General features: G+C 32.9%; 1 protein-coding gene across 10 annotated transcripts in view; it reads right to left on the minus strand.

The window, feature by feature from the left end:
* LOC143227886 (FERM domain-containing protein 6-like) overlaps positions 1–16584 on the minus strand; it is a 37963-nt gene that overhangs the window by 1402 nt on the left and 19977 nt on the right. For 5 of the 10 annotated variants that reach the window (XM_076459239.1, XM_076459238.1, XM_076459240.1 and 2 more), the window contains 4 exons: positions 15130–15255; positions 6467–6614; positions 5097–5187; positions 2192–2271 (listed from right to left, as the gene is read on the minus strand). In XM_076459239.1, the coding sequence (XP_076315354.1) occupies positions 2192–2271; positions 5097–5187; positions 6467–6580 (285 nt within the window). In that variant the 5' untranslated portion in view covers positions 6581–6614; positions 15130–15255. Of the gene's footprint in view, positions 1–2191; positions 2272–5096; positions 5188–6466; positions 6615–13385; positions 13899–13932; positions 14013–15129; positions 15256–16584 lie in introns of those variants that run through there. The other 5 variants (XM_076459246.1, XM_076459242.1, XM_076459245.1 and 2 more) reach the window with 4 other exon arrangements.

Raw genomic sequence — 16584 nt, forward strand, 5'->3', positions numbered from 1 at the left:
TACAATAAGTATGTTTAGACACTGCTCTATATATTGATAAAGCACAAGTATGTATGCACATCCATTTGTAACTGCTCAACATTTTAAATTCAGGAGCTATTTGTCTGTGAGTTAATAACCTGGACACTTGTGTGTGAGTGACATGTGATAAATAAGAAAACTGGACACTTTGTGGTGTTAAAAGTTTGTGGAAAAGAGTAAATTTTTCTCTATCTTTAAAAAAGATCCATATTCAGCTATCAAAAATGCTACACTCATTTTCTGTGCCTCATCAAAGATTTCAGAAAATTCTTTTGGAAATTTTGTTTAAACAAGATAACTAAAAACTGTTAATTTGCAAATCTTCAAACAGCAATTGTAAAAAAAAGTGAAAAAACAAGACTGGAGATACTGTAGACATTATTTACTCAAACCACAGACCTTTATTTTGGCTCCATACTGTTATCTAGAATTACATTTTGTGAAGTCAAAATAGGGATTTGTAGTTTGAGTAAGTAATGTCTACAGTATCACTAGCCATGTTAACTTAATTTTTTCTTTTATGATTTGCATTTGCAGGTTTTTAAATACCAAATTTTTTACTTATTTTGTTTGCAAGCCTTTTGTATGCTAAACTATGAGCAAAGGATCACATGATATAGTAGCTAATTTTATACATTTTAACGATAATAAACACCGCTAATAGCTAGTTGATATGGTTCATGATGATTTACTGTACCTATTGACTACTTGATCACATTAGTTCAAGATGTAAAATGTTAAGTTGTAGCTGAAGATCATCATGGTTATTTATTTGATAATATAGTGAGCATTTATAATTTCTGTGTATCTAGATTCTCTCTCTCTATATATATATATATAATGCATAGCAATGGACAAATATATATCTATAGACTAAAACACAGCCCCCACCATGGTCATATAAAATTTTACCAGTAGAAAAAGTGACTTTTCAAATAAAGCATATAATCTAAAACATCACTTTAAATAAGCTTTCATATTTATTCAAGTAATTATTCTACAAACGTGCATAATAAAATTTAATATTATGCATATTAATTTCTTTTTACTCTGTCACTTCATATGCAATATGAGGGTTGGCTCCTTAAAGACACTGATTGTGTAGTGTACAAAGCATTGAATATCTACATGTGACAGTCATCTAATGCTTATATGTTCTTGGGTTTGTAATTTCTGTTTCATTGTGTACTTAAACTTTTAAAAGAAAACCCGATATCTGTCAAAAAGCTAACATCAAGGGTTGATGACAACATCATTTAAACTAGAATTATGTTTTAAGTTTGTGTAAAACATATAGGAAAAGGAATCAACTTTTCAATACCCCTACAACTTTTGCAGTACCTTATTTAGTATTATATAAAAGTTTTATTGTAAGCTGGCAAGCAAATAAATAATTATAAGACAAATGGAGAGATTTTCTTTTACTCGTAAGTCTAACATTCATGTTTTTTTTATTGTGAGTTTCATATGTACACAGCCATAGCAGTCAATAGTAAAGGTTTTAAAGTGTTGTTTGAAGTTGCTCTTTATTGTTGAAGGAACTTTTTGCTTGAATGTTCTACTATGATTTTGTGCAACTCCTTGGAATTTCTACCATAGTTGATGATATGTTGAAACAAATAGTTTAAAAAGTGAAGTATCTATCTTTCTACAGTACAGTGCATATTAAGTCTGGTTGGTTTAACAATACCTGAAACCTACACAGATATATCATTTAGGGACAACAAGAGCTATTCATTTATCTGGGATGTTCCATTTACTGAGCTCAAAAATAAAAATAAAACACTCAATGCTAGCCCTTATTATTCAAATTAACTGCCTCTATAACATGTGAAGAAACCCATTCCAAAGGCCTCCACCCTGTTAGAAAAAATAAAGCTGTCTTAGCTAAAAATGACTCCTATCCTGCTAAAATTTATGTCCCCTAGTTCTACCACTCTCAGTGTTAAGTATGAAAAAAATATGATGCATTAACACTATTGATTCCATTAACAATCTCTAACACCTCAATCAGATCCACTCTAAATCTTCTTATTTACTTAGTTCTTTAGTTTTTGTTTTAATAAAAATGTTTGACACAGCTGCTAAAACAAAACTTAAGCACCTGTAGAATATTTTGTACATCAATTACTACAATAATAACTTCCAAGATGTATGGCAGGTTACTTACTGATCCTGTTTCATTTTTCCATCCTTTTGGAGCGTATTTAGCAAGTTTAATATTCTGGTCAATAAATATGTATTCCCCATCTGAAATAATTAATTAGGTTTTCAGAATTAAAGTTTAGAAGATGTTAATATGTAATGTAAAAGTAATATTTATGAATAAACACAAATTGCTGAAAAAAGGCACATAAGAATTCTAATAGCAATAATTATTCCATATATTTGACAATTTTCTTTTGATCTGAAAAAAATTCATCCCTCAAGCTCCATTCATTATCACAATTCTTTTGTTTCTATTCTTAACATGTGCTCAAAATTAATCACAAGAATATATACTAGAAGTTTCCATACTCACTATTACATAAAATATCTAGCACTAAAAATCTTAGAAACATTCAGGTTTCCTTCTTGAATAACAAATAATATATATTTTTTAACTTTTAAGTCTTTTCTGTTTGAATTAATATTAAATTCTGGTCAAAGTAAGATACCTAAACAAATCATAAATTAAAAGTTAACAAAAATAATAAATATAGTTGATTTAATATACATCTCTCATGTTCTTAACTTGATTACAATGTACTGTTTTATCAGTGAGTTCTTTCACTATTAATGATTTTTGTATTCATAATTCTAATAATATAGGATTCAGTCATTCTATATATAAAGTTAGGAATACAAAGTATTTGTTATAAATATATAACAATAAAAAAGGGAAAATAGTAAAAACATGTATACATACTATAAATATTATAATAAATACATTTAATAAGTCATATTAAAGAAACAATATAACTAACTTACAAAACACATAAAAATTAGTTGTTTGCTTCATGCGCTATCAGAAATATAAATTTATATTAGGTTGGCAATTTTAAAATAGAATCTATGTATGTATGTGTGTGTGTATATACATATATATATATATATCATAGCCAAATATCTGTTTTGAATCCCCTGAATGGTTAACCATAGAAAACAAATTATATATCAAAGTCCTTACTTTTAAGAGTAAAGTACATAAAAAAATATTCATTTTTTGCAATCACAAAGTTTAACAATAATATCAACATTGATTCACATGCTGAGTGCTCAAATGAAAAAAACCTTATTAAGAGCAAAAAATTTTTCTTTTTGTGAAGAACTTTCACACACAAGAAAAAGGGACTTGTTCCATCAACTGAATAAAATAAATATTTCTAAAACAGAAGCATGAATAGGAAAAAACACATAAAAAGAAGTTTATATGTATATTTCGTTTGTTTGTTTTTTATGTCAGTATATATGTTGAATAAATTGATTTGATATGAATATCTTCCTTTTGATATTTCTTATGGAAGTAACAATTTTCAAAACGTGCTCACTTCAGTAGCGGTCTTTTCTTGCACTCAGTAAAATAACAAGGAATGATGACATCACACAGAAAACTTCTCAATGGCTACTTAGTTAATCTCAGTTCTTGTTTGTTTATTTGTAGTTAAGCTCAAAGCTACACAAAGGGCTATCTGTGCTATATCCACCATGGGTATTGAAACCCAAGTTTCTAGCATTGTAAGCCTGCAGACATACCAATGAGTTACTGGAGGGCAAAACTGAGTGCTCTGTTGTGCTCAATACAATTATTGCAGTGAAAATCAGAAATTTGCCAATAATGCATTGTATTCAGTGTCCTTTGCAATGCAATATTCATTATGTAAATAATACATGGAATACCAAAACACAGTTATAAAAGGCCCACTAAACAATCAAACTATACGTGCATTCTGACCCAAGGGACTGGGTTCACTGCACATTTTGTACTTATTCTTCAATATTTTCTTGAAAATTACCATTGACTTCTTTCAATGCACATCTGCTACCGTGTTTCTCCGATAATAAGACCTACCCATAAAATAAGACCTAGTGTGATTTTTGGGGATAGTTTTAATATAAGCCCTACCCTTAAAATAAGCCCTAGTTAAGAGTGGCAGGAAGAGGAAAGAAATCAAAAAAACTTAATTTATTAATTAGTTTAATAGTTAGTTAATTAGTTTGTTTAAGTATTAATCAGTTAGTTTAATAGTTTAATAACAGTTTATTTTAAATGGTTAGTTTAATAGTTTTACTTTGTTACTTCATTTTTTTAATATATCAAAATAAGACATCCCCCGAAAATAAGCCCTAGTGTCATATTTTGGAGTGAAAATTAATATAAGCCCTGTCTTATTTTCGGAGAAACACGGGTAGTATCTCATAAAATATACAACACCTAAACACTTTAAAATACCAGATAAACTTGTTTGTTTACTTGTGCTACATAACTTTGTTTCTGAGTGTATTATCACAAGTCAGTATATTTAATGCATTTTAAAACCACAAATATTATTTAATATTTAATTCATAAGTAAGACTATTTTTACCACTTTATGACCTATCTAAATTTAGGTTCAATTTATTCTGATGCTGCTGTTAGCCAGTTTGCGATGGTGTACAAACATTTTTAAAGGATAATAATATTTTGTTTATATAAATGTTTCTAGAGATTAGAGATTATTATCTGAACCAATTAACTACATCAGTCATTCTTAGTTAACTGACAAGAGAATAAACTCCACGACAACAAAACTGAAATACAAAATTCTGAACTATATTTATTTGCAATGAAAACACATAACTTTGATATAATTTTAAAAAGACATAAATAAATGTAAAATTAGCTGTACAATCCATGAAAAACTGAAATGTAAGTATTAAACTACTTAACAGTATTGGTTGAATATATTTTACTTTTTATCTTAATGATAATTAAAATTTTTCTAGAGTGATTGAAACTAGAATCCACCTTTCTTTTAAGCAACCCTAATAATAACTGAAATTTCGTATTCTTGTTTCCACTTAACTTAGACAAAGATTAAGACTGAATAACTTACTACTCAAAGTGGCTAGACCAAACAGCTTGGTTTCATTTAAACCCAGATAATTGCAAACTTCTGCAAGTAAGTCCTGTCCTTTACTTGAGACCTGGAGTTTAATTACAAATTTCAATCAAATTTCCATACAAGTACCTCTTATCTAACATTTGTATCTGTATTTCTATATTACAAAGGTGGTTTTATAACGCATTCCTTTGGTACTTGTTAGAGATCACTCTTTCAGAGGTCTTATTTATATACATCTTTATTACATTATAGTAACAAAATCATGAGACACATTTTTATATCACTAGTCTGCATTTTAAGACTTACTTCTTGTATATTCCATTTACTAAAGTTGTAATGTAACTATCAGTTGTGATACATGTCACATGTATTGTTTATACTGTAACTATTGTACACCCAGTGTTAATACTGTAACTATTGTACACCCAGTGTTTATACTGTAACTACTGTACACCCAGTGTTTATACTGTAACTATTGTACACCCAGTGTTTATACTGTAACTACTGTACACCCAGTGTTTATACTGTAACTACTGTACACCCAGTGTTTATACTGTAACTACTGTACACCCAGTGTTTATACTGTAACTACTGTACACCCAGTGTTTATACTGTAACTATTGTACACCCAGTGTTTATACTGTAACTACTGTACACCCAGTGTTTATACTGTAACTACTGTACACCCAGTGTTTATACTGTAACTACTGTATTATTGTGATGTGAAGCTATACCATGTGTTTGCTACCACCTTGTGTTAATAATGTATAAAATTCAAAAAGCTTTTCTCTATTTATTCATGTATGTGCACAGTGGTCATAAAAAATTAAGTTTCTTTTGGTCTAGCTACTCATTGTTTTGTGTCATTTCCCTGAGGTACCATTGTTGTGTTCCTGTAAAAACAGTTTCTACTGTGTCTAAAAGTACACAGCAATCTTTACCACTTGCAAGTCAGATGATATCTTAAGTATAACCTGTATTATATAATATTATGTTTTTATAACCTGGAACAGATTTTTCAGATTTCAACAACTTGTTCAGCTACTTTAACAGAGTCTGATAAAGAACTTTTTCTCTCCAGTATAAGCATCATCTTCTATCCAATAATTAAAAACATCATCTGATTATGTTATTGAAAAAAAGATTATTTAATTGTATTTTTATATTATGTTCAGTTTTTCTTCCACAAAATCAGTTAGGTTCAGATAATTTTGAATTATTATACAATATATACATTGGCTTGTCAAATTTCGTTATTCTGTGAAACCTATCTTGTCACTCTTGAGGAAAATCAGGTAACATCACCTGGTGTTATAAACATGAACTATATTGTTACTTGTTTGAAACTGTTTTATACTTACATCCACCAGAATATACAGCTTCTCTTTTGTCAGTAATACCAAACACACATATTTCTTTCCAGATGGACAGATGGCAGTGCAAGAGTTGTAAACACTTCGTGAGGATTGTTTCATCACTAGTGTTTTTTTATTCCTGCTTTATTTTCACCTGAAAAAGACAAATAAAAACTTCTACAGTACAGCCAAACTTTAAATAACTTCAACCAATGAATGATAATGAAATATATGTATGTGTTATGGGAACCAATTATTGTATACATAACACAACAGGTTTTAATTAAAACTCTGAAAGAAAACATGTTATATAGTTTCATATTCTTCTACAAATTGAAATATTGAAGTTCTGAATTTTAAAAAACTATCAACACCTACTAAGTGGTTCAGTAAATATTTATTTAACACTTTCAAAGTCCCCATTGGGTTTCAAGTTTCCATAACAAGCCTAGAAACTTTTCATGATGAGAAACCCACTTGAAATAAAAATGCATCTCAGAATGGGCGATATGAGTATTAATACATTTATTGATTAAGAGAGAACAATGTTTCGACCTTCCTAGGATATCTTCTTCTCTCTCTTTCTTAACCTGAAGATGATCTGAGAAGGTCAAAACATTGTTTTCTCCTTATCAATAAAAGTGTTAATACCCATACCAGCCATTCTGAGATACAAGCCTAGAAACATTTGCTATTTAAAAAACAAACAACAGTTAACCATGTCTTTAAATGATTTAGTTTGTCTTCAAGACTGTTTTACTGAATCTTGTTTCAAATGATCTGAATGGTTATCATCTGTACTGTTGAAAGAAGAAAAATCCTCATTAAACATAAGAAATAATTTATAAACATTCAATAGTACTTTTCCAATCAATTAGAGAGAGTAATTGTTATGTATATAATGGAATATAATGCAACTTCAAAAAATTTTACTTCCTGTTTGATAATCTATTGATTTCTTTTGTATATATAAAAACCTTTATGGCTTACTTTCAAAGTAACAATGAAATGTTGATTAAACTTATATGGTTACTAAACTTTAGTTTAATCAGCTTTGTAAATGTATACTTTATTCTCATACTAAGATCTCTCAGATGCTGAACAAAGTACGGTGCTACTGATCTAATGTCTTATCCAGAAAAATTTTAAAATAAAACTTTATGACAACAGGAAATCATGAACCATGATAGTTCTTCATAATAGGGTTCATAAAGTAATTTCATAAAAATTATAATAGAACATTTGGTCAAAAATAATTTCAAGAAGCAGACTTGTTCTTTAAACAACACTCAACACTTCAATTTCAATATCTAAAGTTGCTAAAATATTGATAATAGCAAAAAACTTTGATTTTTCCAACTGTTAAACAAAATACAAAATTCATCCAGAGATTCTTATTATGATTCACTCAGGAATTTCACAAAAACTGTAAAAGAATGTATGGGAAAAAGCACATTTGTTCTTGAAACAACAACTGAGACTTTCTATCTCAATGGCCAAAGCTTGTAAAATATCAATGACAGCAAAAAAGTTTATTTTCCCATTGTTCGACAACATTCGGTTCTTCTACATCCAAACATTATTATTCATCATACTATTCTTGTTTCATAAACATACATAAAAAAGACTATGAATATTTTATTCAAAGATAGTAAACCTACTAAAAACTTCTGTACAGGTCATATGCCTTTTTTTTATAATGATTCTTGAAAAAGAAGGAGAGATTTTATCAGTTTTTATCATCGCTACTGGCCAAGTTTCTCTTTAAAGCCATTCAAGCATCAAAACCTACAATGAAAACAGCTAGGTATATTGCACCAAAATCTATGCACAGCTACTAAACAAACTCCTGCAAAGATTGTAGGATTATTTTAAAGTTGATTCTTGAAAGTCGAGATTTTCACTCATTAAACGTTTTTAAGTTTTCCCGTCACTAGGTGGGTTGAGGCTTTCGACTCGTAATCTCAAGGTCGCGGGTTCGAATCCCCGTCGCACCAAACATGCTCGCCCTTTCAGCCGTGGGGGCGTTACAAAGTTACGGTCAATCCCACTATTCGTTGGTAAAAGAGTAACTAGCCCAAGAGTTGACGGTGGGTGTTAATGATTAGCTGCCTTCCCTCTAGTCTTACGCTGCTAAATTAGGAGCGGCTAGCGCAGATAGCCTTTGAGTAGCTTTGCACGAAATTAAAACAAAAAACAAAAACCCTTCACTACCAACATACGCTCTTCAAAGGCGTTCCAGCATCGCAGAAACGTAGAAGCCATTTAAGCACCATTATATCAGTTATAAATGCTCCATTTTATACCAGTAAAAATACTTCGTTTTGTAAGACTAAACAATGTGTATATTTATAAGTATCTCCTGCCTTATTATTACTGATGACAATTTTACAAGCTACTGCAAACAAACAAAAAACGGCCATGAATATTTTACGGAAACCTCGATAATATTAATGAATGCAGTACTGAATGTATCATTGGACAATTTTAAAATTAATTTAAATGCCTTTTTCTTCTCACCCTACAGAATTTCTCGTTTTGTTTGGAAATTTCGCACAAAGCTACTCGAGGGCTATCTATGCTAGCCGTCCCTAATTTAGCAGTGTAAGACTAGAGGGAAGGCAGCTAGTCATCACCACCCACCGCCAACTCTTGGGCTACTCTTTACCACGGCTGGGAGGGCGAGCATGTTTAGCGCGACGCGGGCGCGAACCCACGACCCTCGGATTACGAGTCGCACGCCTTACGCGCTAGGCCATGCCGGGCCAGAATTTCTCGATATCGTTCATTTTTCGCCATTAAAAAAAATCCGGTGTTTTACACATTAATTTGAAAATAATTTGAGCAACTTATAGCACATCAACTGGAAACTTCCACGTTAAGAATTCATCATTTCTCGAGTTAGATGATTCATTTTTCTCTATATATGTTTCTGCACTATTTCATTGATGTTTTCAACAGTAGACAATTATCATAGCAGATTCTTCACTCACGTGAGCGTTGATTTTCGTACTTCGGTGAAATTGTGAGTGGATACTTTTTTGTTGTTGTTGTTGTTGTTTCACAAGCTTGCAGTAAAATTGGCTGGGCATTTTGCACCAAAAATCTAGACAAATATATTACATGAAACGCTGCGTATGTCCAATTGATTTTTTTTTTCATTTAAAGTTGATATACACTGCTGGCCAAAATCTTAAGGTCAATGAACATAAAGAAAAATATGAATTTTGCGTTGTTAGACTCAACCATTTATTTGAGCAGAGCTTCAAAAGATGAAAATAAGAAAAGTGAAAATAAAAACAAACTTTTTAGCATTTAATAGGTTAAATGCGAACACTATGAAATTAGCCCAAATACTAGCTGGTCAAAAGTTTAAGATTATACCTAAAAGAAATCCTAAACATGGTAGAAAATGCCCAACAGGATGTCTCAGTAGTGAGTTGCACAGTAGTCATTGCAAATAACTGCAAACATTCACTTTGGCATGATCGATATAAGAGTTTGCAGAAGGCTGGCTGGAATGTTATTCCAAGTGGTGAAGATGGCTTCACGAAGATCATGCACTGTTTGGAATTGACGTCCATTTCTATAGACTTCCCTTGCCATTTACCCCCAAACATTTTCAATGGGGTTCAGTTCGGGCGAATACGCTGGATAGTCTAAAAGAATCACGTTATCCGCCATGAAAAAGTCCTTTGTCCTGCGGGCATTGTGGATTACAGCGTTGTCCTGCTGAAAGATCCAATCATTTCCACACAAGGGACAGCCTTCAGCCAATAGGGATGCTCTCTCCAACATGCCAGTGTAGCCAGTTGCTCTTTGACGCTCCTGTATATCCTGAAGCAGTTCCCTTGTTCCATGGAAGGAAAAAGCATTCCAGATCATGATGGAACCTCCTCCACTGTGTCGTGTAGAAGATGTCTCCGGTAGGATATCCTTATCGTCCCAGTAACGTTGGAAGCCATCTGGACCATCCAGGTTAAATTTTTTCTCATCAGAGAACAAAACCTTCGTCCACTTTTATACGTCACATGTCTGGTGCTTCTCAGCAAAGTTTAACCGAGCTGTTTCATGGTGTGGAAGGAGGTGTGGCCATTGAAGACGTTTACGGTTTTTAAAGCCTTTTTCTCGTAGATGCCGTCTTATTGTTCTTGAGCTGCATTCTGCGTCCGTTAGGGCCTTAATCTGGTTCGACGATCGGCTGGTATCTTGCCGGACAACCCGTCGAATCCTCCTGTTCAACGCCGTCGAAATTTTCTTGGGCCGACCACTTGAAATTCTCGTTCCGTATCCCTCAGGGTCTTTTAAGAAATTTGCAACAGCAGTTTTACTACGTCCAATCTCACCAGCGATGGTACGTTAAGAGAGACTTTGCTTTTGCAGCTCGACAATTCAAAATCTGTCAACTTTTTAGCCTTTGCCATGTTTTTACCCAATGTAACACAGGAGATGTCAGTGGGAGATATTGACAACGCTAATGCTTGAACACAAATGACTAAATTTCGTTACGTGTTTACCGATTAACGCTTTCTTTCAATATGGTCTTAAACTTTTACCAGCTAGTATTCAGGCTAATTTCATAGTGTTCACATTTTCCCTATTAAATGCTAAAAAGTTTGTTTTATTTTCCCATTTCTTATTTTCATCTTTCGAAGCTCTACTCCAATAAGTGGTTGAGTCTAACAACGCAAAATGCATATTTTTTCTTTATGTTCATTGGCCTTAAGATTTTGGCCAGCAGGGTATATGGCTATAAATACGAAATATATACATGTGTTGTTGTCAGCAGCTCCCTTTGTACACGACGCTTGTTAACCACGTGTTTACATGAAACCTTATGCATAAAACCACCTGGCTCATTAAATAATGGTTAGGTAGGAAAACGTAATGTAGCAATGAACTGCATAAATGCGTGTAACATTCAAATGAATGCATATGTATGTAGCTTAAAATGTATTCTCCGTAAGTGAACATAAGAACTTAAGAAAACTAAAAAAAATTAAATTGTTGATTTAAAAAAGGGGAATAGAAACCGTAAAAAATTATAGAAATAAGGAAAACAATAACAGAGTTTACTACATTAAATAAAAACTTGATATCACACACAATTTTACTCTTCACTGGTACAGAAAAAACGTTCTTGAAGATTACCCCATGAATCCCATGGTCACTGATACATAACTTATCAAATATATATATATATATCACTTATCAAAGCATAACTAAGATATGTCGCTTCTTGTTTGTTTGTTTTGAATTAAGCACAAAGCTTCACAATGGGCTACCTGTGATCTACCCACCACGGGTATCGAAACCCGGATTTTAGCGTTGGAAGGCCGCAGACATGCCGCTGAGCTACTAGGGGGCGATCTCGCTTCTACATTCTCTTTCATATAGAGATAAAATGGCAGTGTCAAGTTACATTCCTTGCAAAATACTGTAGATACAGTCATTCAGTGTCACAGATATGATTAAGTCATGTCATATAGATATGTAGGTTTGGTGACAATGTAGGATTACGTTGTCTCACTTGTACAGACTTTAACAACTAGATACAATTTATCATTATTAAAATATCATTTAGCAATGTCACTTCTACGTATTTTGCCATACAGATATGTACAGTCAATATTAAAAGGTATGACTAACTCATGTCAACTGCACATTTGCTTATGTGTATGTTTTTTTAATCTCGCGCAAAACTATACGCGGTCTATGTGCGCTGGCCATCTCCAATTTAGCAGTGTAAGACTATAGGGAAGGCAGCTAGCTAGTCATCACCCTACACCGCCAACTCTCGAGCTACTCTTTTACCAACGATCAGTAACATTATAACGCCCCCAGTGTTGAAAAGGCGAGCATGTTTAGTGTGACGGGGATTCGAGCCCGCTACCCTCAGATTGCAAGTTGAGCGCCCTAACTACCTGGCCATGCGACACCTATCACTTGTACATACCGTCACGTAGATACGTACTGACAACATCAAAGTATAACTAGAGCATACTGCGTTATAGAGATATGTACTGTCAGTATTAAGTTTGTGATTAAATGGTGTTACATACTGTGAGATACATATATATGTATGTATGTATTGTGAATACTAAAGGTGTGGCTAAATTGTTTCACATACATACTGTTAGTAACCAAATATGATTAAAGTCGTGTCAGTTATATGTACTCTGCCAAGATTAATGCATTTATGACTAAATTTTGAAATATGGCACACATTATTCAAGGAAAGCAAGTAATACGTCACTAAGACCGTAAGCTTACGATCTTTGCTATCGAATACTCTCGTAAATAGTTTAAGACACACTTCATATGATTAGATGATACCTACATGTGACATATCATGCATACACGTACGAACCATTACCCTTTTATCAGTAACTTCAAACAATGGTTGTATGTTTGAACTATTACTTCAGCACTCACAGTGGATAAACACAAAGGTTATGAATGTTACAAGGTAACAGGTGTGTATGGATACATCACGTGCTCTTTTCTATACTGAAACATTCACACCTCTATACTTTTACAATGCAAAAAAACAGCAACAATATCCACTAAAGTAAATGTGTTACTTTGAAGAAATAAGCTACTACAAAATTAAAGCTCATTTTATAAATACATCACACACACACACACACACACATATATATATATATACACAAACAGTCATATATAGAGACCATTCTATAGGCTAATTTGAATAAAAAGATCTAATAAACTACAGCAGCTACACAACACTTGTTATAATAAAATGTAACTAAAATCATGAAAAGTTCAGGTGATTACAAAAGCCAGTGATGTGAATAACTTATATCTATGAATATACCGCTATAATTAAAGGACTGAGTGGATATACAGTACAAAAAGATAATTAATAATTCTTATCATACGACGTTAGTATTAGGTCTGATACCTTATTTAGCAGTACCTTAGCCCTTTAGGAATTTTCTAGAATTAGAAGGGGCCAGCATGGCTAAGTGGTTATCGCGATCGACTCACAATCTAAGGGTCGAGGGTTCGAAGTCCTGTCACACCAAACACGTTTGTCCATTCAGTCGAAGAGGCGTTATAACTTTACGGTCAATCCTACTATTACGTGGTAAAAGAGTAGCCCAAGAGTTGACAGTGGGTGGTAATGACTAGCTGCCTTCCCTCTAGCTGCTAAATTAGGGACGGCTAGCGCAGATAGCCCTCGTGTAACTTTGCGTGAAATTCAAACCAATCCAAAAGAATGCGGAGAGTGTACTAATGGTAGTATTTTAACCATATCGTTTTCACCATATCTATCGCTAATGGCATATTTAAATAATACTAGTATACCTAATACAAATGTCCTGCGACAAGTATAATTAATTACAGCTATCCTTCGCCACCTTAGGAAAGGTATTCATACCATAAAAACTACTGGAAAAATAAAATAACCTGAAAACCGTTCGTTATTAAGAGTTACATATTCTTACGTACGGTTTCCCTCACAAGGCCTAACTGACACAATCGAAACAATGTCGAGGCGGTCTCGGTTCTCCGCTGTTTGTTGAGGTAGATACGACAGACACGTTTATATCTATATCTACGTGTTCTTTCATAATACACCATAGTTTATGAGATAAGCTGCTAATCACGACAATCGTGACTGATAGTAACTAAATGTACAACAATTTCAAAAATCTAAATCAAAACAAGACTGAAGTGCATTTCATAGAAGTCCTGATAAGACTACAGAATGATGGCTTGTTTTTCATAATGGATTTTACGTTTTATATATATATATATATATAACCTGTTAAGTACGCGATAAAGTGAGAAATCGGAGAAGTTTAAATCGTCAATACAAACAAGTTCACGTTTAATTTAACTATCATGAGAACATATCTGTCTTCTTCTAGAGCACTGCCGTGTGAGTGTAGGATATGTAACATCCCGAAAAAATGAAAGTTCCGCTTAAAGTATCCCACAGTCTACCAGTTTCGAGTTTGAGATAAGTAAATGAAATATTAGAACAGGCCTCTTAAAACAAAACTATTCAGGTAAAATATTCGTGACGAACAAAACTAAACGTGTAGCACATCCTTCGAAACTTCATCCATTCTACCCGAGTTACTTTTGTAGATCAGCCCTCAGATACTTTCTCTTCAGGTGACGCTCTAATTTAGAAGTGAAAAACTAGAGAATGGACTTTTTTACCAATAAAAAGTGGAATTAAACATCACGTTACAACGCCACAAGAACTGAAAGAATAAGCACTTTCGGTGATAAAATTCGAACCCTCGACCCGCAGATTGCGAGTCAAGTGCCCCTCACCACCATGTCACCATTGTTTGTTCAGAAATATTTTTATTTATTATTATTTATATAAAACTCAATTTAAAGGTTATCAATGAACGAACGGACAAAAGGAAATAATTTAAATGGATAAGTGAGGTGATAAACTTTATCATTACATCGAGGTTAACTGTAGCTCTGAATAATTAGTAACCCTTTAGTAATTACTTCAATTTAGCGTAACATTTATTTTTGAGCTTATGAAATCCTGAAGTAAAACAATGACATACGTACACAACTGTCTCTTATACGAGTATCAAAGCGATTTGTTGGCCGGTAAGCTTAATAGTATCACAACTCTCAAGAATATAACCCAAAATTCTAGCTTTACGAACCTTCACGCTACTCGCTGAAACCCCAGGATGGAAGTATACGTTCTTTTTCTGAGACCAGAATGTTGTACTTGCTGTCGGCATCGCTACCGTCAGTTTGTGGATTAATCTTCAAGAAGTTACTGCCATCTAGTGAATATTTGATGTTACTTCCGAACAACGTGATCTTAAGATTTTGAACAATTACACATAATTTCGGGAAACATCTTTAAACTAAATACAGTGATTTCAAAAGAACTATGACACATTCTCCCTTGTGTAATGTGAAAACTGGTCGAGGTTTCCACTAAACATTCACATTAACCAGAAAAGTATAATGTTCTATGTTTCTAAGGAAAGAGTGCAAAATCGGCATGTTACGTCACTAGTTTGTTGAGATAGAGGGCTGCTGAATAGTTTTTTAAACAACCTTCATTAACATTTCAAAGCTTCAAACTACAAACAAATACATTTTCTTTAAAAGAAGTAAACTCTCGTGTCAAATAAATCTAGAGACCAGAAAACCAGAGATCTTTGAATAAACTTTGCAAATACAGAGATATTGGAGCCATAACTGTTCAGAATACACATCCATTACAGCTGTAACATTGACAATATCAAATAACAAGTAGATAGCAAAAACCAGTTCATATAATGATTTCTGAGTATGATTAATAAATATGTGCACGTTGATCATTGTTAGGTGTAACCTTGACGACAATAGCTTATGACAATACAACTTATAGGTATGTAAATACATTGCTGAACGTGTTATCCTGACAATATATTCTTATAACAAGTAAATTCATTCCTGGACGTGTTACCCTGAAGACGACAACAACTTATAGGTGTGTAAGTTCATTACTGAATGTATAACCTTGATGATAACAAATTAGAAGGGTGTAATCATTCCTGGACGTGTTACCCTGAAGACGACAACTTAGAGGTGTTCTTAAGTTCATTGATGGATGTGTAACCTTGACGTTTATATACATGAAAAGTTGTCTTTCACTGCGAGTGATAACCTAGATAATATCACACAGTTTTTAGAAATAATTGTAAATTACAGAGTAGTGCACTCCTCTGATCACACGGGCATAAAACTTCCCACGTGCGCTGGTTCACTTGTCGGTCACTGTAACGAAATATGCTTCCATTGGAATGACGTAGTAAGGGCGATGACTTCCTTTAATGCCATTAAGAAAAAATTTAGTTTTTACACGTAACGAGAATCACAAAAAACCAAACCTCAATTTTAAAATATCAAGGTAATAAATAAATAATAAAAAGTCAGTGTATTTATTTAGCTTTTGATATTTAAAATAATTCGAAACTACAATTGTTCGAGAAACTTCACTCCCGATCGAGCGTGTCTTTGTATGCAGTCAACTTTCAAAAACTGTATGCTTTTTTTTTTTTTCTCCAACGATTCATGTTCTTACTTCTACATAACGCCCCCAGTGACTCAGCGGCACGTCA

Source organism: Tachypleus tridentatus, chromosome 10 (genome assembly GCF_004210375.1).
Source record: "Tachypleus tridentatus isolate NWPU-2018 chromosome 10, ASM421037v1, whole genome shotgun sequence".
Taxonomy (NCBI): domain Eukaryota; kingdom Metazoa; phylum Arthropoda; class Merostomata; order Xiphosura; family Limulidae; genus Tachypleus; species Tachypleus tridentatus.